At 38.2% G+C, this 22892-nt stretch overlaps 1 protein-coding gene across 10 annotated transcripts in view; it reads left to right on the forward strand.

Moving 5' to 3' along the window:
- KMT2C (lysine methyltransferase 2C) overlaps positions 1 to 22892 on the forward strand; it is a 198749-nt gene that overhangs the window by 128616 nt on the left and 47241 nt on the right. For 7 of the 10 annotated variants that reach the window (XM_027686911.1, XM_027686912.1, XM_027686913.1 and 4 more), the window contains 11 exons: positions 1956 to 2072; positions 4828 to 4929; positions 5110 to 5214; positions 6379 to 6560; positions 7254 to 7418; positions 7997 to 8106; positions 13565 to 13630; positions 15097 to 15309; positions 18384 to 18512; positions 19542 to 19661; positions 22080 to 22210. In XM_027686911.1, coding sequence (XP_027542712.1) covers positions 1956 to 2072; positions 4828 to 4929; positions 5110 to 5214; positions 6379 to 6560; positions 7254 to 7418; positions 7997 to 8106; positions 13565 to 13630; positions 15097 to 15309; positions 18384 to 18512; positions 19542 to 19661; positions 22080 to 22210 — 1440 coding nt within the window. The remainder of the gene's footprint in view (positions 1 to 1955; positions 2073 to 4827; positions 4930 to 5109; positions 5215 to 6378; positions 6561 to 7253; positions 7419 to 7996; positions 8107 to 13564; positions 13631 to 15096; positions 15310 to 18383; positions 18513 to 19541; positions 19662 to 22079; positions 22211 to 22892) is intronic. The other 3 variants (XM_027686917.1, XM_027686914.1, XM_027686918.1) reach the window with 3 other exon arrangements.

Genomic DNA, 22892 nt, shown 5'->3' on the forward strand with positions numbered 1-22892 from the left:
ATTTTAGCTGATGGGGAAATAAATAAGAACTTTCCTACCTGATTAGATGGACCACAGCTTGTATCCACAGTGACATTTACCATTAAAAACACCTGAAGAAAATAAGTAGAATTATTGGTTTTAAATAAAGGCCAAAAAAACCAAGTGATGACATGGACAAATAGCTGTAGCTTCTGAGTGATTTACGTTCATCTCACTTTAACTCTCATGCTAATTTTATTTTAATTTGACATCAGCTTAGCTTTTGCTGCTTCAAGCATTAATTTTCAGCTTAATATTCAGCATTAACATTGATACAAATACGTGTTTATTCCTGTTACTAGTTGTGTGAAAATAACAATACTGATACCTCGTCTGAAACAGAAAATAAGAGACATGTCAGAAGAATTTCCATCTTAAAAAATTGATGCTTGTATGTCCTGTGTGTGCATATGTATTAACTCCATAGATATCTAAGGACAACATTTTTTGTTTCACCTCAGTACATATAAATACCTCAGCCTTCAGTAGCATCTTTCCTTTCACCCCTCAAATAGCATTGTGATATATTACCTTGTTGTTTGAGAGAAACTGGATTTCTCTTTCCATTAACAGATGGATGTTAATAAAATTTTAACATTGGGATCCTAGAATTCTCCCTTTGATTATGATCATAAACTTCTATATCTTCTTTAAAGCAGAAGTTGGCATATTTGAAAAACACTGTAAGGAATATCGAGCCCACAGTGCTGCTTTCCATCCAGGGAACTTGTGTCTCCATCAGTATAGACTGTTCAGTGTTGGGGACACTGTCCCATAGGAGCTTTGTGGTGCCATCAACACTGTTTTATGGATTGCCTTGGTATTAAAAGTATTTTACAGCAAATGTTTGGATATGGGCACCATATCTAGATACTCTGTACTAGGAACTGAGGTTATTCACAAATTTGAAATGCAGTAAATAATCTCATTGCTTATTTCATAGTAGGAAAGGTGCTTATTTGAGTATATGACATAATCATTATCAGTTACACAGATTAGAGGCTCTGAAACACATTGTAAAGGTGTCTGCTATACCAGCCAGAATTTGGGGATGTTGTGAATATGTTCTTTTTCTCTCTGGAATTGATAAGGGAGGATTAGGAATCTTCTTCGTGCTTATATATAAAAAAAAAACAAACTAGAAAACAACAACATTTCAAACCAAGTCACAGTATGCATAACAGGTAATTATTATTAAAAGCATACTTGCTTTTCCAAAGTTAATTGTAGTTGAACATACTGTGAATACTCCAAAGCACAACACTGCAACTGTGCAGCTGCATCTTAAATGAGGAAGGGAGAAAAGAAGCTGTCTAAAAATATTGTGTAAGCACGTTATGGGGAATGTTGATCTGAGTGTAATTGATAGAATTAATATAAAAAGCTCTCTCTGTATCTGTGGAATTAAGAGAGTTTCGTGGAGCCAGCTCCTGCTTTGCTTTGGGAGCAGGATTGCATCCTAATAAATTCCAGGTTTTGCTTGATTATTCATAGCATAAGAAAAGCATCTATGGTTACAAGTAATCAAGTGTCCAGACCCTTTTCAGAAGTCCCATGACTGTCTGAACTGACTGCTTAAAAAGAAAAGAAAAATGAATCATAGAATAAAAAATTTATTTTGGAAACTTTGCAGCTATGGGGGAAAAAAACATCCATATTTCCAGTTATTCCTGAGCATAAAATAAACATTCCTGGTTTTGGCTGCTTTCTCACTGGTGATAAAGGTCATCATATTATGCCATGTAAGTAGTTAAAGGTATTTCCTACTGATTTATGCAGTGATTTAATGACTATGGCCTCATGGGCTCGCATTCACTTGAAATCATAGGGTGTTTTTTTACTTATGTTTTTCCCTAGATGCATTGAACAAGTTTGAATCCCATATGACAAAAGAACTTCAGGTTGCATTTACATTGTTATCTTATATTGAATAGGGCCGTGGATCAGGATTCCCAGGGAAGCGGAGACCACGTGGTGCTGGTCTTTCAGGAAGAGGTGGCAGAGGTAGATCAAAACTGAAGAATGGAGTTGGGACTGTGGTCATTCCAGGGGTAAGAACATTCTTTTTAAAGTCATATTGCAGTCTGTTAATGTAACATAATTTTATTCAGCTATAATTCTTGTATTAAAATACTTCATAAAACCAACTAAAAAGCACTAAAAAGCAGGGGGTGTTTGATAAAGCCTGGCTGTTGTTGCTGGTGATGAAGAACTGGAACACCACAGCTTGATGGACCTGAGGCAATTTTACGCTGCTCTTGCCACTTGAAGACACAACTATTGGGAATCTTAAGCATTCCTTCCATTTTCTTGCATGGAAAACGTGCTAGATAAAGGCAGCACTGACTGGAATGACACAGAATGGGAGAGCAAGGCTTGTGTGTGAGAATGTCACAGCAGCCATAGGAAATCAGAGCAGAGGTTCTTCTACCCAGCAGACCAAAACTGAGTGCTGGGGGGAGAGTACAGAACAGAAGGAGACATTTCAACAGTTTGTGGTTTGGGGACTTGCTGAACAGGAGGTGGTATCTTTGTCTTGGGCAGCCTGTGTTGGAGCTTTCTTTCATGGATCTGCCCACTCATTTTTAAAAAACTTTTGGAAACGATGTCAACCTTTTTCAGTTCTACAGCTTATTAGTCTGTTGTTTTAAGTTGCTGCCTGCTGGATTAGTTGCCTGCCCCTTAGTCTGCTGCTCTTAAAGAAGAGGCAGTGGAGAGCTGTTTTCTCTTCACTTCATCCATGCCACTCATTTTCTATAGATCTGCATCAGTTCTCCTCCTTTTCCATCCACTCTTCTCTTGCCAGACTGGAGAATACCAGTATTTGGAGTTGTTCCTTATGTGGAAGCTACTCCATATTTCTAATCATCCTTATCAGTTGTTTTGTCATGTTCTTTTCTTTACTTTGTGGACTTTCATCTGCCATTTTATAGCCCAGCACTCGGCTTTATGAAGTTCTTGTGCAGTTCTTCACAGTTGTCTTTTGGGTTTTATTACTCTGAATATTCTAATCCTGTTGGCAAGCTTTGTCACCTTGTTTCTCACTTGATTTTTCAGATTGCACACGAGTGTGTTGAACAGCACCGCCTGTTAGCAGACATGCCCTGTCAGATTTCCACTAGTGCTGTTCTCCCACATAGAAAACTGATAATTTATTCTACTCTTTATCTTGTGTCTTGTGTCAGTACAGGGAACCGTTCCTCGGTTTAACTTTTTTTTAAGTAGTTCTGGTGAAGGACTTGGCCAAAAGAATTTGGTAACAAAGTAAGTTGCATCAATCAGATTTCCCTGTCCCCAGGGTTAGGGCACATTAGGTAACTTGCTATAAATACAAAATGGACATCACTCTCCACAATTTACCTCAGAAATTTGATCCTTTGAGTCATCAAATAGATGGCAGCTTGAGAGTTCCAGAGCAGAGATGTGGCAGTCTTGTAGGGTAGGTGAAGTTAGCAATGCCAAGAGACCAGCTTTTGCCAGATAAATGTTTGAAATGGGAATATTTTCTGTCCTTCAAATTCTGCTCTTTTGTAAGTGCAAGCAATTCTAAGAACTTGGTGGAACCTGTGGAAAAACAAGCAAGGGAAATCCTCTCCTTGAAAGTGTCGAGGTGTTTCACATGTTTTTTGGTTAACTAGCTAGTTACAGCTGCAGTGCTCTCAACTGTTTGGTAACTAAAACACATTAATAATATATTTCCTTTTTAGCTGTTTCTCAGTAAAAGCTGAGTTCCAGTAATAGTGTATCAGAAGGATTCCTGTAGCTGTTGTAATGGTGTTTACATTTGTCCCTAGAGTGATGTTTGGGCTTGTAAAATATTTAAATTATTATTTAAACAAAACTATCTGTATAAGACTTATACTGTATTTAAAATAATGCCCATTTATAAAATTGGAACAGCTGGTAAAACAAGGTTATATTACTCTATCATGCATTCGATCTTTTATACAGAACCGTGTGCCCTTATCTTACTGGATCAGAGAATAAATAGTTGGGCCTGTTAGTTTAAATTCATGGATAGCAAATTCTGCATAGCAATATTTGCATGAAAGTCAGAACACAGTTGAAGTCTTTTTTTTCCTTGTTTCTCTTCCTGAGAAGCTGTATGTGCCTGTATATGCTGAATTAACAAAGGGCAGGTCAGGGTACCAATCTCTTGATCAAAAAGAAAATGACTGTCTACAGTCAGAGCTTATGGATTGAGATCAAAACAGCTGTTTCAAGTTGAGTGCAAGTTTTTATGGTCAAGATAGATAAGCCTCATAAAGAAACTGCTTACAGCAAGTAACTTTAGAACTCTGGCTTATTCCTCTAACATACTTGGAACATTAGCTAAACCACATTTTAGGCAATATGGGACAAATTACATTTCTGCAACTGCTCTTTGAATTAATACTCAAAAGTATGTCACTGCAATTAACTTTTTGATAAGAAGTGTTTATGTGCAGGGAACAGACCAGACTGGGCACAGTATGACAACTTCTGCTTAGTGATTTTTTTCTTAGACTGTCTCTTTTCTTCCCTCTTCATTTTGAAGTGCAATGGGATAATGTGTAAAGGGAAACAGAGGAGAGAGAGAGAGAATGTGTATGTAAAACTGATAATACTGATGATGCTTGTACTGATGTGAAAATGTGAATTATTATAGCAATTTCTGATGGAGGTAGCTTTTTATGAAAGTTCATACTATATGCATAAATATTTGCAAAGCTTGTATTCCCTAACATATTTAGAGAATGTTTCAGCTTGTCTCGTGTCTTGGTAAATGTGATGTGCTTGCTATTCATGTTTTGTGTTTTTTAATAGGTCACAACTATGGATATTTCATCTAATAAAGATGAGGAAGAAAACTCGATGCATAATACAGTTGTCCTCTTCTCTAACAGTGACAAGTTCACTCTCCATCAGGTCAGGATAATAGTTATTGTATTTTAATTTTGTTTCCCAGCTTTTAATTAGGAAAAAAATGAATGAATGTCCTTGTTAGGAGTTAAATTATAGAGCAAGCTAGCTGGATTTTACAGGTGTGTGTTTTCAGAATGTAGTGTCTGGCCCGTGTTGAAAGTCTGCTCTTCTTTGTCATTCCAGGATATGTGTGTAGTTTGTGGGAGTTTTGGCCAAGGTGCTGAGGGCAGGTTGCTTGCCTGTTCTCAGTGTGGTCAGTGTTACCATCCATACTGTGTCAGTATTAAGGTGAGTGCTTTTGTTACATAAAAGAAATCATTTGATTACACTGTTTACATATTGTACTTTAATAGCACTATGCTGCCTTTGGTTTTGTGGTAATTAGGGGAGTCATTAACTTGTTAGATATTCATCAGCTAATGTGACCATTATTTGTATGCGACTTGTGAAAGACTTTAATTAAATGTCATTTTATAGTATGCATTGCCTCAAGAGAAATTAACCTTTTTGTAATTTCACAACCATAAATAGCGCTGATTATCCTGCAGTTGGTTAAAATAACAGTTTGAGATATAAGCTTAAAACCTAAACACAAGCAGAATTAAAAACAAAGAAAAAATTATACTGCATCTTCATTTACTGGGGGCATAAGGTTTAGTTGATTCAATTTGCCTGTTGGCTGTCAGAATTGACAGCAGTTGGAGTGGTTAATTAATACATTTTACATTCATTAGTCTAGGAGAGAATGTGTGAAAATTAAATTTGAATGGTATGAAATGACCTAGCAAGCACAAAATAAGCTACTTACTGCAGTGTATACATTATACACTCTTCATTGGTTATAAGTACATCTATGTAAAAGTGGGATTTTTTTTAAACATGTCACAAAACTTTATTTTACACGTACTTTACAAAATGCCATATGCGTGTTTCATGCAATTATAATTTGACTTTATGTTTATACACTGCTCTTACATTACATATTAACTCCAATAAGTTAGTTGTTTGCTTTAGATGACTAAAACAAACCCCAGCACTGGTTATTGTGGTCACATCATGACGTGAGATGATCAGATCTGTGACTGCTTGAGGAACCAGAATGTGCGTAAGTCTCTGGGACCCAATGAGGTTCATCCCAGAATCCCGAGGGAATTGGCAGATGTAGTTGCCAAGCCACTCTCCATGATATTTGAAAAGTCATGGCAGCCAGGTGAAGTGACTGAAAAAGGGGAACATTTCACCCATTTCTAAAAAGGGTAGAAAGGAGGTAAAAAGGAGGATCTGTCTGATCCGTTCCTGTTTATTGAAGCTTCAGAAAGTCTAAGTGACAAACAGCCCCTTGTGACGTGGGTGCTGTGCCCAGATGAGCATCCTGGGCTCCAGACCTTCATTTGTACATTGATCACACTTCACAGAGCAGTTTTCAAATCATTTGCACCTTGCCATTTGCAGATTACTAAAGTGGTGCTCAGCAAAGGTTGGAGGTGCCTGGAGTGCACAGTATGTGAAGCCTGTGGGAAAGCCACGGATCCAGGGAGACTCCTCCTCTGTGATGACTGCGACATCAGCTACCACACATACTGCCTGGATCCACCCCTGCAGACTGTTCCAAAGGGAGGCTGGAAGTGCAAATGGTGTGTTTGGGTCTGGGGTCAGAAGTACTGACTGCTGGCCTTTTCTGTTTCTCCTTGTCACTTTGTATTTGTAATGTCAATTGAACTGTAATAACATTTTAATTGTATCTAAGTCAGGTGTATTAAAGCAAACAAAATACTTTTGAATTGCTTCATTCTGTTATCAGTTTATTAGGGAAACTGTTATCTCCTCTTGCTACTGCTTCTTCATGCCAAAAAACTGCATGAGTAGACGTGGACACAAAATTTTTCTTTTGAAACTTTTACCCCCCAAAAATTTCAAATTTACATTCATTGGAATGTTCATTCCAGTGTTCAGTTGGAAAAACGAATGGTTGCTTCACCAAATTGTTCTCAAAATAAAACCCTCTGAAAACCATTTGGTTTACTTGGGTGAAACACAAACAGACTAGACCTCTCACATGGTTAAGTCTCCAGATCTAAAAGTGAATGGCATCTGGAAGCAGGAACTCCTTTGACCTGTTGAGCTGCTACAAAAACCCATCTGCCTGTTTTTGCAGTTTGAAGGGAATGATTAATTAGGAACTTTGTTAAAAAAGTATTAAAAATGTTGTTAAACATTTGTTGTTAGACTAAGTTAAAACTTAATTACTCACCTTGTTCTAAGGAGAAGAGCCACAAAATAATCTTCCTGTGAATTGAAAGTAACAGATCATTTTGTCTGTTCTCCAGGTGTGTTTGGTGCAGACACTGTGGAGCAACTTCTCCAGGTTTAAGATGTGAATGGCAAAACAATTACACACAGTGTGCTCCCTGTGCAAGTCTGTCCACCTGCCCAATCTGCTATCGCACGTACAGGGATGAGGAGCTCATAATTCAGTGTAGACAATGTGATCGGTAAGGATTTCTGATATTTTACAGATTTTTCCTGTTTAAAGCTTATTTTAATTTTTTCCCCTAATGTAAAAGCATAAAGATGAAGGGAATGGTCTTGTGGTAATGAACACTGGATTATTGAGTCTCAGAAGTCTCTTAGTAGTTCATTCCTAGTTGTACCACAGACTAAACTATCTGACTCTGGGCAAATTAATTAATCACTCTGTGTCTCTTCCCCCCGTCCCATAAAAATAAAACTAATTTACCTCATAAGACTATTGTTGGGAGGCTAAATCTGGATTACATTGTATGAAATGATGGCAATATAAGGAGAAAATTATAATACTAAAACATATTTGGTCCGGGACATTGTTTTGTAGAGTTCCTTCCCGTGAAGGGAAATAGGTGATCTGCTACTCCATATACACACCACAGTAGGGGATGCTGTATATGGAAAACCTCATTCTGTGGTTTCTCCCTTAAAGAATGCAAACTAAACAACTACTTCACGTTTACTTGGACCATAGGCTGATGTTTGGGTCTCCTAAAACACCACATATTTCCTTTAAATTGTATTTTTTCCCCCACTTAATTTCTAGATGGATGCATGCAATCTGTCAGAACTTAAACACAGAGGAGGAAGTGGAAAACATAGCTGATATGGGTTTTGACTGTACCATTTGTAGGCCATACATACCACCAACAAACGGTAAGGAGACGATCGAAACCAATGGCAGGATTTGCACACTGCGATAAATAGGTTTGGGAATGTGTTACGGTTCTTGTCTCTGATGGAGAGTTGGCTCGTGGTAGAAGTAAGATTTTTTTTTCATGTTTATTTTAAGGGCCCTGGTGGAAGTGTCCTCAGCTCTTTCACACCCTCTAGTGATTTGGCTGCAAGGCCAGAGGAAACCTAATGGGGAATTCTGGGTTGAGTTATTGAAGATACGGATAAAGGACTAAAAGCATTTGGTATCGAAAGGGTGATAGGCATCTGACTCTGTCAAGTGCAACGAAGAAAGCCCAGTTCTCTAAAGTTACAACTACAGAAGAATCTGAAAATTAATTCTAAGCAGAAAAAGGTTTTATATTTTGATGCTTTGAGGTTGTCTGAGGCAGCAGTACCTGTAACAACAGTCTGTGTAAGCATTTTTCCCCTCCTCCCTCGTGTTTATGCCTTTTCCTCAGCTCTCCCAATATTCAAGACCAGTGCTTCCCTCCCTAGCTGCAATCTTTGAAAGAACTGGCCATACTTTTTTGTTCAGGAGTTGTCACTTGCTTGTTAGCTAAAATGTATGGTTCCTTCTGATGAACTTTGCACTTCTCTGGACACGGATACCGACTGCCTTGTCAGTCTGTATTACAGTTCTACAGCAGTGGTACTTCAGGAGCTGAGGTTACTGCAGCTTAAGCACATTTACAGCATCTGATTCCATGGGATGGTGCTGGTTAATGTTCTGTGAGTGGCCTGTCAGCAGTTACACTGGCCTATGACATGATTTATGGTCTTGCTGCAAGGGTGATATCCCAGGTCTGTTTTCTCTGTGTGTCAGCTCACAGGAGTTTCTGCTTCACTCTGCTGCTTTAACATTGACACCTATTCCCGTTTTTAGCATAAGCTCATTGGTGTTCATATTAACCCTTTATTGGGGTGTCATGAGAGAACAGTGGGAGGAAGGTACAAGAACTAAGCAAATGTTTCAGGAAATATTCATATCCAGCAAGAAGATGTCAGTAAGATTGGCTTTCCTGATCAAGACTGAAGATTTTGTGAGGCATGTGCTCAAGAGGTCTGCCAAGAAAAGTTCAATAGAGCATCTGATGTCCATTTACACTGGCATGTCCTCATCCCAGCAGTAATTATAACTTACTGACCTGACCTTGGAGGTTTATATACTCCCTGATCAACTACACAAGGTGCTGGAACACTTCCAAGTAACCCATTTTTATCACTAATAGAAGAATGAGTAATGCTTCTGTATTTCTGCAAGTCACTTCAATGCTGAGATCTGCTTTCAAAAATTCAAAAAGGAGGAGGTTTTGTAAGTGGAAAACCCAAGAAACTTCCAGATACAACACAGTCTTCTGTTTATTTGGATAATAAGCTTTGAGTACTTGAAGAAAAAAAGATCCAAGTAAGAAATACTCCTTCTTCCTTTCTCTTTGGAGCTGGCAGAGCTGCCTTTTCAAGATAATTAAAGCCCATGGTATGTGAGACAGAACAACTTCACAAGATGATATCAGAGATGTTTCATTTCCAGGCATAAGCTGTCCCCTGAGTTAGTCCTTCCTGCACATCTCCATGAAGTCATGTTGCTTAGATTCCAAGAAATAGGAACCAGACTTGCAAGACCTGTCAGGGAGTTACCAAGCTTTCTTTGCAGTTTTTGTCACCTTTCTTTTTTTTTAAAGACAAGTTTGTCTGCTTATTCTTTCCTGTTTTGACTCAGTATATATAAAACTTCTCTAACATGAGTACATTTGCACAGTTGCATGTCTGAATATGTCCTTTGATGCATGTTCATAGAAATACCTGCATGTACTTTGATATGAAATGTTTTGGTCTTCCATTAATTCTTCTAAAACTCCTTTGAAAATCTGCTATAACTTTTTGTTTCCAAGTCAGAAGAATTAGTATTTGATAAACTTAGAGAGACAAATGTTAGTTGGCAGTAGAAAGCTTCTTAAAATGTACACCATTATGGGATTCTTACTGGGATGGTTCTTGCCCTTTACATTTGATGTATCATGGATGTGTTGCAAGTGTTATTACAGGTTTTTTAACCACATTCTTTCTAGAAGAGGCAAGAGCCCCTCAACCCACCAAATTACCAATACATTATAGGTTCACTGTGATTAAAGAGTAAATGGTTCCAGTGTGTAGGTAAAGAGAACGAGGTTCCATTTTACTTTCTTCAGAAAATGGAAACTTTTTTAAATTTGTAAGAGCTCTTCCCTATCTCATCATACCTTGTAATTTTACGAAGTCTTCTTCAGGAAACAAAAATAAAAGATAAATAGTTTTTTTCTTCTTGAACATACATAAATATCAAAAGCCAGAATGTGGTAAGATTTACTCCAAAGCAGTATACCAGAAACCTTCATTACTAGACTATTTTGAAATAAACATCTCTCATCAGTGTTTCATGAGGTTCCTTCTAGTGCAGTTTCAAGTTACATGTCCCCCAGCGTATTGCTCTGCCCTGTAGAACATTTTCTCAAATTCTCATGAATTTGAGGTGCTAACAGCTGCTTTAGGCAGCAGCAGCAGCTTTTCCCCTGTGCTGTAATTCCTGCACCTTCAGGAGAAGTGTGTCTGTCCCTCATCCTCATTCACTCCTGGACAAGCAGTTCTTGACCATCTGCTCATCACTTCTGCCTTTCTGTCCTTTGTCGTTGTACATCATGTGCCCCATCTGCAAATTTCATCTCTCCTCACCTACTCCCATCCTCTCTCCATCCAAACTCCAGTTTCCTCCTCCCTTGGTGCTGTTTTTGTTCCTCTGCAAACGGACCAGCTCTGCCTGGTTTTCTGTAACCAGTTACAGCTGATCTGGTGGCAGTTCCTGTAGCTGCCTTTGTGCAGTTATTCCTCCTGGGGCTCGAGTAACTGTGCTCATGGATGCATTGAGGAGCTGGTATCACTTACTAATCCAGGGATGCTCAGCACTGCCAGTGATACACGTTATGGCTGAGAGCCTCTGTTGCACCATTTTCATTATACTGAATTAAATTTTTCTTCATTCTGAAACCTAATTCTATGTGCTTTACAAATGCCAGATACAAACCCAACGTAATACCGTATGTTAAAAAATTACCTCTTGAATTTTTTTATTTTTTGGGACATTTGTCATGTCAACTCTAATGTTCTTGTGTTACTATATTTACAGAAACATCCCTGTGTCATTCACACAGTTATGCAGGCACCCAATAATGAGTGCTCTGCTAGTGCTGTATTTCTACATCAACCATTTCTTATGATGGTTTCATTTCTTCCTAGAATTGTTCTTTTCTTTTACAGCCTTACAAATGGCAGCCCCTTTCTTTTTGAAACTGTGGTTCTTGTCATCATATTGTATTCTGTGCAATTATTTGTTTTCAGCTGAAACTGCTAAATGCTGTACAATATTCAGCATGTCTAAACCCTTTTGCAAGTAATTTTAACAATTTTGGTTAAACTTCAGCTGAATACCTCAGAAAGCACTTTTTTGTTCAATTTTATTTTTTTTTCTCCTTTGAACAGTCTTTCTCTAACAGTATGGTGTTTTTCTGCTATCCATTTTATTGATTTTAATCCTTAATCTGCACTCTAATTAGCTCCTTTTCTGGAAGTCTGTTTGATACTGCCTTCAAACATTGGTTGTTTGTGCAGTTTTTGTGAGTGGGTCTCTGAAGGCCTCACCTTTGTCACTATCAGCTTGTTTATTTGAGCATTTCAACTCTATTCAGTCTCCAGAGTTAAAATTATTCACGGTCTGACCTGGATTAGAAGAGCTCTCTGTTGTTTGACTTTTAAATAAGGATTTCAAATTCCCATTCATGACTGTCTTTCTGAATTTTTTGTTTACCTTAGATTCCAATTCAATAATTACTATCTCAGTCTTAAAACATCTTGTGAATTATAACCAATTAAATGAACAGATGATGTTTTATTCCACTTTGAGTAGTTCTTACAATCTGCCTTTTTTCTGTTGTTTCAATCCAGTGCTTTTGAGTATCTTCCGTCCTGCAGTTTGTCCCATAGTTTTTGTTTCCCTTCAGTTCCATGTCTCTTACAAAATGCCATTTTCAATTTATTTTCTTCCCTGTCTTTTCCTTCCACTGTTGTGTATTACTTTTTCAGTAATTCATGTAGGCTTCTTTTATTTACTAATTGCATGGAATATTGGTTTCCTTTAGATTATATCCTGTATGTTAGTTACACCTTACATAAAACTTTTAAAGGACTGTAAATTTGTTTATATGCTTAGAAAGCATCTTGTAGTTTTCATATCCATTCTAAGTGTTACTTGGAAGCTTTTGTGTTTCTCCTGGTCTTGGCCCTTGCTCCCAGGATGTGTGTGAGGTGGTCAGCAGCACATGTGCACTGGTCTGACATGACACACTGAACCTCCCACGGCTGCTCAGCCTCAGTGGTCTCATCTTGTGTGGCAGACACAAAGTAAATGCTCCAGGTGTTATCCAGGTCTTAAATTCAGCATGAATAAGATTTCTAGGCAAAAAAAAGAAAAAAGTGTGGATAAACTTGCCTGTGTAGTAATGCTAACTGTGCCAAACTAACAGGTTTTCTGATTCTAGTTCTCAATGTTTGCGAGATAGAAGCTCCTAATTTTCACTTTACTTACTGTCTACATAATCTCTGTGAAGTCACTACTAATAGTAAAATTTAGTCTACACATCAGAGGTTAGTGAAGCATTATAGCAGTTATGCAGTTAAGGCAGGTGGGAAGAGTGTTTCTACCCACAGCAACAGTAGCCATGTGTAGAAACACATTTTGATCATTATTTTTTCAGTCACACTGTTCCAGTACTTCCCCACAGCACACAAGCTGTAGAGTATAGATTGAGTTTCTGCTGTTCCGTTTATTGATATTCTTATCTTGATTAAGAATTACCCTTATCTAACTTCAGCAAGTCCTGTATCATCTGTTCTCAGATATATCAGCTTTCTCGTGTGTGCTGTGTGAGAGACCTGACAGCATAGACACCTCTGTAATCTTGTGTGCAAAGCTGCCAGAGTGTGCCAGCCCCTCCCTGGGGAAATGCTGGTCGATACCCAGTTCACAAAGCCCTCCCATTTTTCACGATTAGGGCAGCAAAACCTGAACATCATGGCTTAGTGTAGAGGTTCCTTTCCAACCCAATAGATCCAGTGTATTCATTTGCCCTTGGCCCAGTAGAAGGAGATAATTTACCATTAAGTTCAGTGCCATGCCAATGCCATTCTTGGCTCCAGGAAGTTGGAGAACTTCAGTTTGTATCAGGCCTGTTTTGTAGTCACGTCGTCTGTGACACTGAAAAGCACTTCATTTTAAAGGTGCCAGTCAACGTTGCCGACAGTATAAATTAGGGAGTTTAACGGAACTGTCTGAAGGAAGATGGATAGTTTCAGTTTAAATCAAGTCACCATTTTTAAAAGTTGAAATGATTTTCCTTATATTTTTCAGTGCCTTCTTTGGACTGTTGTGATTCATCAGTTGGAGCTCAGATTATTTCAAAATCAAAAGAACTAGGTAAAGAATGTAAATGCTTAATTTTTAATCATTTAGCATATTTTAAGGGTATATTTTTACATGAGACAAAAATTCCTTTTTTTATGGTTTTATAACAGACAGCATTAACTGTCCTTCAGTTACCACAGCATGCTTTCCATTTTTTTTTCATTCTCTCTTCTTTCTTCTCTTTTGCCTGCCATACCTGCACTATAATAATTACTTTAAATTATGCTTTAATCCTGCAGATTTAGTTGCTTGCCTTAATATCAGTGGTGATAACACAGTGTGGCTGAGTCAGGCATGTACACAAATGCTTGCAGGTTCGAGCTGTAGGAAAACACAACTTTTCTGTATTTGTCTGGTTTGTGCTAGAAATTTATAATCTTAACAAGCCTACTCACAAGTCAGTTTTTATAATGATAGCACCCAGCAGCTTCCATCATGGTAGGACAGCTTCCATCACTTTGGAGTTTTTTTCCATTTGATACCACACAAATGTAGTTCTGAGAGAAGGTTCTCCCCTCAAATCTTCAGTCTGAAAAAGAGTTTATGAGATGTTTCTGAAACACACACCTTTTAAGTTCTGTATAAGAAGACAGTCAACTGGGAAGAATTGTGTTCAGGACCAGCTGTGATGTGAGATGTTACATAAGAAAATATTTTTTGGTTAAAGGGAACAAATGTTATGATATTTGTATGTTTGCAAAACCTGTGTTATCAAATCATGGTTTAGTTGGCTCCAAGGAGCTGAAGCATCATTGCAGCCTCTTCATTATTTGGTAATTCCCTGAAAGTTCCCAAACTTCCACTTTCAGTGCCCCAGCGCAGGTGACAGCGCCTTTCTGCGTGGTGAATTAAGGAATATTGGAGCTTATCAACAGACTCAGCTGTCATGTAGCACCTTGAGGAGGAAGCAGTCTGGCAGGTCTTGGGAGACTTGGGTTCTACCCACAATTTCCAATTTGATTTTGAGCAGCTCACTTGATAAAACTTGGTTTTAGTCTGCCTATAAAATAGGGCTGATTAACTTGTCTGAGTTGCCAGGAGTTCTGGCAGAGTTAAGGTCATTAAGATGGTGAAGGTAAAGTTCTGAATGCTGGATGGGGGCCCTGACTGAGAAGCAATGGGAACCCAAAGTAGGACTTGCACAGGTTTCTGTGGGTGCCAGTGATATGGAAATACCCTGCAAGGCACCAGTTTCCATAATGACATTGTTCTTTCTAATGAGTCCTTGATATAGGTTGTTCCATAGCAATGTAATGGATTGTTGCTGGATTTGACATCAGACTCTGGGCAATAAAGCTGTGACTGTAATGTGTAAAACAGTGTCAGATACCTCCATTTTATTTATACCAATTTCTTCACTCACGGATCAGCTCCATACATGTGGATTGTTAACTCTTATAAGTGCTATTCCTGAAAAATCTAAGACTTGTAAATTAAAGAGTTTTATATTGCTGTTATGATTCGTTCAACTTTTATAGACCCACCGAAGACATACACCCAGGATGGAGTCTGCTTGACAGAATCCGGCATGTCTCAGTTACAGAGCCTCACTGTTACAGTGCCGAGAAGAAAACGGACGAAACCAAAGCTTAAACTGAAGATTATAAATCAGAACAGTGTGGCTGTGCTTCAGACACCCCCAGATGCCCAGTCAGAACACTCAAGAGATGGGGAGATGGATGACAGTAGAGGTAGCAGTCTACTTTTGGCATGTCTTGTAGCTTGGGAGTGTTGCAGTACCTGTGTGTATTGCAGATATCCGGGAGTTTTTATTACACTGATACTCCTGTGTTCTGTACAGAATGTTTTATGGAAATTACTTGAACAGTAGTCATGGCTCATTGTTGTCCATTTTAGGGATTTTCCTTGTTGTTGTCCTGTTTATGGGTCATCCATCCTGTAGGAAACTCGCCTTTCTAAGGCTGCCAGCACTGGAAATATGGGATGACTTTTTGTCTAATCCTTGGGTTACACTGTGCACTCACTGAGTACAAGTGCGTTTTGAGGCTCTCAAAGTTAGTGCAAACACTGTTTGAAAGTGGTAACATTGGCTCAGCAAAGCTGAGAAACTGGTATTAAAATAAAATCAAATGGGAAAGTGGATTAAAAAGCTCTTTTCTGAGAGTATTTCTTTTTTTCTTAAAGAAACAAGGTGAGCTGGCTTGAGAGTCAGTGATTTGGGCTAATGCTGGCCTATCCAAACACACCCCTGTGTATGGGGACAATGTTTCAGTCAATGGTAGAATGCCTTGGGAGAGTTCCTTCCACTGCAAGACTAGACATAGAGCAAGGATCCATGTGTCTCAGTGTCACCAGTACTTGTCTCATCTGCTTCCCTCACAGCTGAGCAAGCACAGCAGCCCCAGCCAGAAAAGACCAAAAGTGGGAGATGAGAGTGGGAAAACGACATAGGAGCAGCCAGGCCCTTCAAATCCCTGCTTTTCAACACTAGAAACAGCTGCCAACATGGTGCAATCCCATTCTCCTGTCCCCTTTGCCATGGTCTGGCTGTGCATCCTGAGAAGTGTGTTGGTAGAGCAGGTGTTAATCCATGGCCTGGGGAAAGGCTTAACTTCAATGTGTGAAAGCCATTGCATTAGGCATGCAGGTGTCTGTTAGGGGAGGAACAGAGGCACACAGACACCCCACCTCCCCACAGCCTAAAGTGCTTTCTGTTTATGCAACATCACCTTGGTGTTAGTCAGATTAAATGTCAAAAGAAGCTTTTTTTAGGTACAGAGAGTGTACTTGAGATAACTCTGTAGTTTAACCGTCAGTGAAGTTTCAGTGTTAACTTGTTGATAGCAGTATGGTTCCTGTTGTTTGATTAGCACTTTCTTACCCTCTGCTGTTGACTAGAAGTGTATTTTTTTTATAATAGCTTCCCTTTATTTGTGTATAACCTTTAAAACAGTTAACTACTTGTTTTTCTTTCACTTCTTTCAGTAATCACAGGGTTTGGTACATTACCCTAGCAATACACAAAGACTGAAATTTCATCTCATACTTTCTTATACTTCATCAACTGGGTTGTTAAAAGTGAAAAAAAAGCTTTTGATTTTGGTTTGGAGACATCAAGAAAGAGAACTAGTCCCTTACATTGTTCTTTTTCAGTGGCCAATCATCTTTACTTTTAAAAATGTGTTCCTGTTTTCTATATAACTTTGTCTGACTTAATTATCTGCTTATTGGCTTCTATCTACTTTTTGAGTAGATAACAAGATACATAGATGTGACAGCAGGGTATGAAAGGGAGAGCCAAGGCTTCTACAGACTTTAATTTCAGTTCTGACCACTTTCCATTGCCTTTTTGAGAGTTAAAGCACATTCATGTATGTGAAGGCGACAGCACAGCAAGTACATGGTAGATGGGGTGGATTTCCTGGAAGCTCTGTGTGTGTAGAGCTCTGCTCTACTACAGTGGATCAGTGCCTGTTCCCTGAACATCTGGAATTTTTGTATGAGCATCAGGATGAATAAAGCTGTGCCATGGCTTTGACTGGAGTAACACAGTGTAGTAATTCCAGGGAAAAAGGAATAACCCTTACTTAGATTCTGACATTCCAGGTAGAAAAAAAGAGGCTTTATCTGAAAAAAAACCGATTTCATGGTAATTTTGTTACCATCTCATTTTTAGGCTTTCATCAGGTTCAGCATTTCATCAGGTGTTCTACATTTGAAAGTCCATTTGAAAGTTGAGCTTGCTTTGGGAGCTTCAGCTTGGTGGCCTTTGCCAAGCCACCAGCTTTGTTGGTGGAACTCAGCAAGGTCTTTAACAATGGGAAGATCTGGTCCATGACTCAGCGTGTGGAAGAGTGAGGGATGTAGTTCTACCACAGCAGAAGTGGTATGAAAGAGTCCAACTGTCTCTTACAACAGGATTTCTCCCTCTTACAACTGCATGTGGTTTTAGACCATGTATACACCTAAACCCAAAGCAGGAAATCAGAATTCCAATATCTTTTCAGGGGTGAGAGTATATTTAACATTTCAAAAGCTTTACAGTAAAATGAAGATGTAAGGTCTTTTTGGGGGATATCAGGAAGAATTAGCTCCCTCTTTCTTCAACACCAAAGGCTTTTTAATGTCAGCATACTTTACATCTGTTTCTACCCTTCTTTCCCACAGAATATAAACTCTAACTCTGAATTACAGTCTTCATCTTCAAGGCTGAGTAATTCCTTTGGGCTGAATTTTCTATTACATAAGTCCAATTCCTCTTCATAGAAAGTCTGCTTTCAGTCAGTCACACGGCTTCAAGTCATGAATGCTCTAAACTAAGAGTCATTAAACATTACTTTCCAAGTGCAGGCTGCAATTTTTCAATGTCTTCTCAATTAATAAAAAAGAAAAGCCCTACCAAACAGAGCTGAAGAGGACAGTGAACAAAAGGAAGTATATCTTGGTAAATTGGTTCCGTATTCCTTGATGTATGGCTACAGATTGCTCAGACACTTAGAAATGGTGATGGCACAGGCTTCTGAAGAAGGCAGCAAAACATTTCTCATATTCACATGTAGTAACTATAGCATTTATTCTCTGACTTTGTCTCAACATCATCTCATAGGAAATGTGTGTATAGACTGGCTCCTTGTGTAGAGATAGAGTGGGTTTCCCAGGAGTGTCCAGAGATTATCTGTCACCCTTCAGAAAAATCTCAACCGTTCTCAATCAGTTTCTCAGCAATCAGTCAGATGTAGAAACTGTGGAAAAAATACCTTCTTCCCCTTTTCAAGTTTAAGTTACCATTGCCTCTTTTCTGCAGAAGGTGATCTTATGGATTGTGATGGAAAATCAGATTCCAGCCCAGAACGGGAAGCTGTGGATGATGATACCAAAGTGGCTGAAGGAGCTGATGGGATTAAAAAAAGGAAACGAAAACCATACAGACCTGGTAGGATAAAGTAACTTAAACAACTGTGTGTCCACAGTACCCCTGTTGTTAGTATGCTGTCAATTGTAGTATTTCAAATCTATACCTTGTATTGATTCTTAACTTGATAGGAAATTGGACTGTATTTGTGTAATTGGTGAAGGAGAATTTTTATGTGTGTGTATTTATATACATCTGGCAATATTTGAATTTCAGAGAACTTATTGCAGTTCTCTTATTTTCTGAAATACTCGATAAGAGTAATTTGCTAAATATTTGCAGATTGCTTCTGACAGTGAATTTTAATGAATTCAGTTATTGGATGAATTAATTTATTTTAATTTCTTAGTGCAGTTGACTCTTAATTATCTGGACTGTGGATTAACTGTGTGTCCTGGGTGCAGAAACACTTGAGCTGTATCCAGACAGAATACATCTATTAGTTTTCTGCAGCCAGCAATTTCCCTGGAAAATTAGACAAACCTGTATCTGATACATTTACATACATATACACCATCTGCAAAGGATCAGGAATGCTGCAGTCAGTCTCTAGTGAAGGATTCTGGAGTTTCGGGCAGTATGATGTTGACAGTTATCTTTTTATTTTGTGGTATGTCCTTCTCTAGTACTGTCATGTGGAGTGGTGGATCTCCTAGAGCTCTTTGTAGAGGGGTTTTTTTATGGTCTTTTGAGGTTCTTCAGTAGGTTTCATTTGGTAGGTTGACAGTTAATTCCAGCAATTCATCAGCTTGCCAGGGGAGGGGAAATCCAGCATCTGAAAGTTGCCAGGTTTGGTGATTTGAACTTCTTGTGGATGTTTTACAGTCCCATAATTGTTATCCTGTTTGATCATTACATGTATACTCACCAAGACATTAAAATTCAGAAATATTTCATAAAACTCTGAATTAAAATGCCTTAAGTATCTCAGATTCATTCTTAGACCTCTAGATGCAGCAGTCCCCTTGACCTGCTTAGTAATCTTGGCTCTTGTTCTTACTATGAAGCTCAGTTTTTATCAATACATTGAATTTTTGCTTCCTTCTTAAGGTATTGGTGGGTTTATGGTACGTCAGAGAAGTCGTACAGGGCAAGGGAAGACTAAAAGATCCCTCTCCAGGAAAGATTCTTCTGGATCTGTTTCTGAACAGCTGCCTGGCAGAGATGAAGGTAAATGCAGGAACTTGTTTTTAAATTTTTGTTCATGCTTAATGCAATAAAAATAATAGAACTCATCAACATACATGTTTGTCATGATGGCTTTATTAATTCAACTGAAAATACCCATTCCTACATACTTAAAATTTCAACAGAGCCCATGATTTACAAGGAAACTGAAATGATGATTTGCTGCCTATTCTGGGAGATAAATAGGCAGATTTAGAGCAATCTTCTTTCTGACACACCTTCCTCCACATGTAATCCTGATCCAGAGTTGTCTTCTGGACCATCAGTTTTAATAGTCACCAATGTTCCACATTCCACAAGTATCCTTTATCAGAGAGTTTAATCCTTTATCAGAGAGTTTAATTATATACTTTTGTTTCGTGAAGAAGTAATTCCTTCTTATTTTAAAATGAGACATTATTTTAAGCTGAGAGTTTCCTAAACTACCCTTACATTTTATGTTATGAAAGATGACTTAAAAAAAATAATTCCATATTAATTTGTAATACAGAAACATTTTCTAGACATGTGTCATATTTCCCCATCCGTGTTGTCCCTTCCAAGACTGAAGAACCCCCCTGTGGTGTCTCTTCTCGTAGCAGAGCCATTTCAATGCCTCAGTACTCGCTCGATTGGGCACCTAACAAGGAGTCAGATTTTATTTATGTGCCTTTTTCTCTTACTTGCTGTGTGTGATTAGACTAAATTATTTCACCCATCTGGAGTTGTTCACACTAATCTAGAGAATATTGAGGTATCATTCAGGTGAGATGTGGAGTATGTTTAGTTCAGAGCCCATTTCCTGTAAAGTCGGTAGAAAGAGGCAGCTGCTTCTAAAGGTTGGTTGATACCACCTCAGTTGGAAGACTCTGGCCTTTGGTTTCTCCTATTACTCTCTCCTGTTTGTTTGGCTGTTGTGTTTTTACCCTTTCTAAATCCAGATTAGTGTCTTGCTATGTATCTGTACAACAACATGGTGGAAACTGGATCTTTGCTACATCATCCAGACAGTATTATGAAAAACTAGTATTTATATGTTGTCCTTGTTTGCATTTGTAGGACTACTTTATGAAGCCAGCAAATGTTTCTTTTATCACTGCAACCCAGTATTCTAGCTAAGTCCAATTTAGTGCTTGTTTTCTCTTTAATATTAGTGTTACAGCTGTGTTTTTCTGCTTTGTAAATATTATTTCATTGTACCATGCTGCCTTGTTTCAGGTAGTGCTGAAAATTTTGTGGTAATTTTTTTCATTTCTGTAGGATCTTCTCCTTTAAGTAAAAGAAAAAAAAATTGGCTAAGAAGAGAATTCCCCATTCTGGGTAACAGGACAATGCATATTATTAAAAAGCAGTATTCCTAAACAAGTGTTCTTCAGTTAAAAGTTGGAGCTTCTCTTTGTCTGCTCAGGCACAATTGCTTGTTGAGAAAAATATAAACCACAAAGTCAATGTGTGTTTTAAATCATGACAGCTTGCTGAGAGCCTTCTTCTCAGTGGCCAGTACTCATCAGCCTTCCCAGGATTTTTGGCACTCCTTTTCTCTGTAAAACCTCCCTCTCAGACAGTGCAGAGGTCACAGTGTTGGTGAACCTCATTCCACTCGTGGTCCTCTGAATATGGTATGTTGAGATCACTACAGTACAAAGCAAAACTGATTTTATAACCATGTTAATATGGTTTCTTAAATAACTTCCCAGGGTCCTTAACTTCATGTGATTTGCTTTGGCAAGACAGAAGTAGCAGGACTTATAAAGTTCTGCTTTTACCTGCAGTGTTTCCCCTCCTCTATTGTAATAAAATACTGAATGATTGATGATCACTCTGTGCTTTTGTGTTTATTAGAAAAAGCAGTGCCACTTTGAAATATGATAGCTGAATAAATGTGTAATTTTTCTTGAAGGGATTCTTTATAGATTTCTTTTTCTAGCCCGTTCGTTATTTATACGATAGTTCTTTCTCGGATTTAAAAAGAAAATAAGTTTTTTACTTTCAATTTGAGAAAAAATAGTGTGTGAAATGAAAGGTGATTAATGTGTAACTCAGCATTAAAGATTTTGGAGATACTTCTTCAGTGGATTGTCTTTCAAATACCTGGTTGAATGGCACCTATAATTTCTCTCAAATTACCACATTCTTCGGTGACTTGGAGGTACAAAAGTTAAAGGTCTGTCTGTACCTGGGAGGTACGAGGTGGTGATGTGACTGGTGTCACATCTGGTGTTTCCTGCTGGCAGAACCCAGATGGTCAGGTGACAGATCACAGCTGGCTAGATAAAAACCACCTTTAGAACACATCTGGAGTGATGTCCAGTAAACCCATGACCCAGAGGGGTAGCCAGATACATTACATGTGCTGCCACTGAACCTTTGGAGCAAAATAGGGAGTATTTTATTTATTTGTGCCTGAATGTTGCTTTTTAGGTTGGACAGAACAGCTGCCAGACACTCCAGTTGAGGAGTCTATCCCAGCTTCTGAAAGCACTGAGAAAATAAAAAAGCGTTACAGAAAAAAGAAAAATAAACTGGAAGAAACCTTTCCTGCCTACTTGCAGGTAAACTGTTGGGATACTTCTTGTGTAAATCCATTTAAATACCTGATCTTTATGTGTGTTGATTCATAGCTCATCAGCAGTCATGGGTAATAACCAGGATATTAATGGTGATGGAGCAACTTACCTTTCATTAACCGGTTTATAAACTGAGTGTTCTCTCACTGAGAACATTATTTGGCTTATTCTTTTTCTCAGCCACTGTCTCCATGAAAACTTCTATTGTCTTGTAGATGTTCACCAAACTTCGTGTGATCAACTGTATTGGGATTGAAAGCAAAGAATTACTAGAGAGGCAGAACAATCTGTTTAAAAATAATTTGTATTTCCTAAGCGGGGAAGTAAGTTGGAAAGAAAATACTTAAACAACATTTCCTTTGGATTAATAAGGATAAATATTTCAGTGCACATTTTACTTCTATAAAATGCAGAATATTTCTTAGATTCTTCTTTTGTTCATACTAGAATAACTGAAACTGAAAAATGTATCTTATTTTTAGAGCTGTAGCCTAAATCAAGGGTTTATAGACTACATGAAAACAGAAAAAGTTGTTATATAATGAATAAAAATTGACTAGAAAATTTGATAGGTTGTTGTCAAATTACTGAGTGTTCAGGCCTGGATGAGTGATGGCTTATGTAATATTTTAAAAGCTACTAATGTAAGTTAAACATCTTCAGGTGT

Source organism: Neopelma chrysocephalum, unplaced genomic scaffold (assembly GCF_003984885.1).
Source record: "Neopelma chrysocephalum unplaced genomic scaffold, ASM398488v2 Primary Assembly neopelma1_72, whole genome shotgun sequence".
NCBI lineage: Eukaryota > Metazoa > Chordata > Aves > Passeriformes > Pipridae > Neopelma > Neopelma chrysocephalum.